The following is a 1,676-nucleotide window of genomic DNA, read 5'->3' on the forward strand; positions in this document are numbered from 1 at the left end:
AAAAAGTAGTTGCCTAAAAGTGAGTAGTGGAAAGACTCAACTGAAAAGGCTATGCTCCAGGGGAGGGACAAATAGATGATGGACAAGACAGGTCATCAAAAATGAAGCAAGACAATTAAATGGAACCAATGGTAAGCAATGGGTGGGCTATAAGCCCATTCTAAGATCTTGGTAAGCTGATAATAGCCCTTTTTCAACAAAGCAGTAAATAATATTTCTTCAATTTTCTCTAGAAACGTTTATTTAAGAAATTACTGTCAAGCAACACATCACCATCATATGTCCCTGTCTGACCTGACTATGTCTTCTCTGCTGAATGTTTCAACTCTAGGCTCTCCTTTCATCGGGAACCAAAGACAGAACATTCTGAAAGACTGCCTCTAAAGAAAGCTGCTTAGGTCTGGCAGCAGACCAGACTCTTCCACGTGTCAGGAGAAATACATTTTTCCCTGTTGTGCAATGCATGGAGCCCCTAAGAAGCTGTGTCATTTTTGGAGTAATCATTTTTGCTATCAACGCTGATGAGACCACGGTTACCTTCCCACCTGAGCTCTTGAGTGCTGAGGCAAAGGTGGTGGTGAAGAGCAGCGGATGCAGCGTTAGCTGTGGACTGGGAGTCAAGGAGCAGGAGTGGTGCCTGGTCAAGCCAGATGGATCTGAGACTGAGTGCGAGACGCGCCGAGAAGAATGTATGGTCAGCTGGGACTGTGGCCTGCAAACATTCACCATCCCCACTGGTGCTCCCTTTCAGATCAACTGCTTCTCCAGTGACACAGTTGGCATAGGCCTGCAGTCCTTTCTCTACACCTGGAGGTACGCCTATGGCCTCATCACCACACTTGATGCGCTCTTTAGAGTCTACAGGACCCCAGACTTCATTATCCGATTCAACGCAACCAAGGAGGCCAACGCTGGCACGTACCGGTGCGATGTCTTGCAGCTCAAAACCTCCAAATTTGTTAAAAGGGTCTATTTTGGTCTGAAGATCATCTCGGAGTCAATGGTGCAACTGAACTTTGACAAGTTCCACACCACCAAACAGGAGCTGAAGGAGTTAGAGGCGGTCCCAGATAACTTTATCCTAGACTTCATTGAGAAACACTTGGATGTCGACTGGACGTATGAGCATCGAATGATCTTCATCGGGGTGGTGGGGATTGGTAGCGGGCTAGTGGCCTCTGCCGTTGTTTGGGTCACCTTGCGGTCTTTTTACAAGTTCCTGAAGAAGAGAAAAATTAGACGTGATGAGAAATGAGAGGTTACAATTTAATTTTGTTTCACTTAACATTGGTACCGAATTTTAAATTTTTTAATAAAAAAAATATACAGACAAAAAGGAGAAAAGTGGCATAATATGCGAAATGTTGATCCGTACAGCACCTATTATTACTATTATTTGTAGGGATGTTAACATGCTTTTTAATTTATACAGTCTCTAAAATCAGGTGTGCATCCTAATGTTCATATTGTTTTACAGGTGTCTGGGGCCAAATCAGTATATTAGAATGTTATGCGAGTGCCTCATCACTCCAGCTTCCTTTCTATTAGCTGATCCTTGACATTTCTCCGGAACAGGACGGAGACGGGAGAGCAGCAGAGCCTAGCAGTAGCGGGTGCTGTGGGAGTCCATCGGAGGCTGAGGGTTTGCTGAGCTTCAGGAGGAGCTCTCGGGAGCC

At 45.2% G+C, this 1,676-nt stretch overlaps 1 protein-coding gene across 1 annotated transcript; it reads left to right on the top strand.

Moving 5' to 3' along the window:
* Nucleotides 1–372: 372 nt before the first annotated feature.
* On the top strand, nt 373–1,255 carry TMEM81 (transmembrane protein 81). Its single transcript, XM_078640563.1, has one exon. The coding sequence runs from the start codon at nt 464–466 to the stop codon at nt 1,253–1,255; it is 792 nt and encodes a 263-aa protein (XP_078496689.1). The 5' UTR covers nt 373–463.
* Nucleotides 1,256–1,676: the final 421 nt, after the last annotated feature.

The sequence above is a fragment of the Lissotriton helveticus genome, chromosome 5_1, assembly GCF_964261635.1.
Source record: "Lissotriton helveticus chromosome 5_1, aLisHel1.1, whole genome shotgun sequence".
Classification (NCBI taxonomy): domain Eukaryota; kingdom Metazoa; phylum Chordata; class Amphibia; order Caudata; family Salamandridae; genus Lissotriton; species Lissotriton helveticus.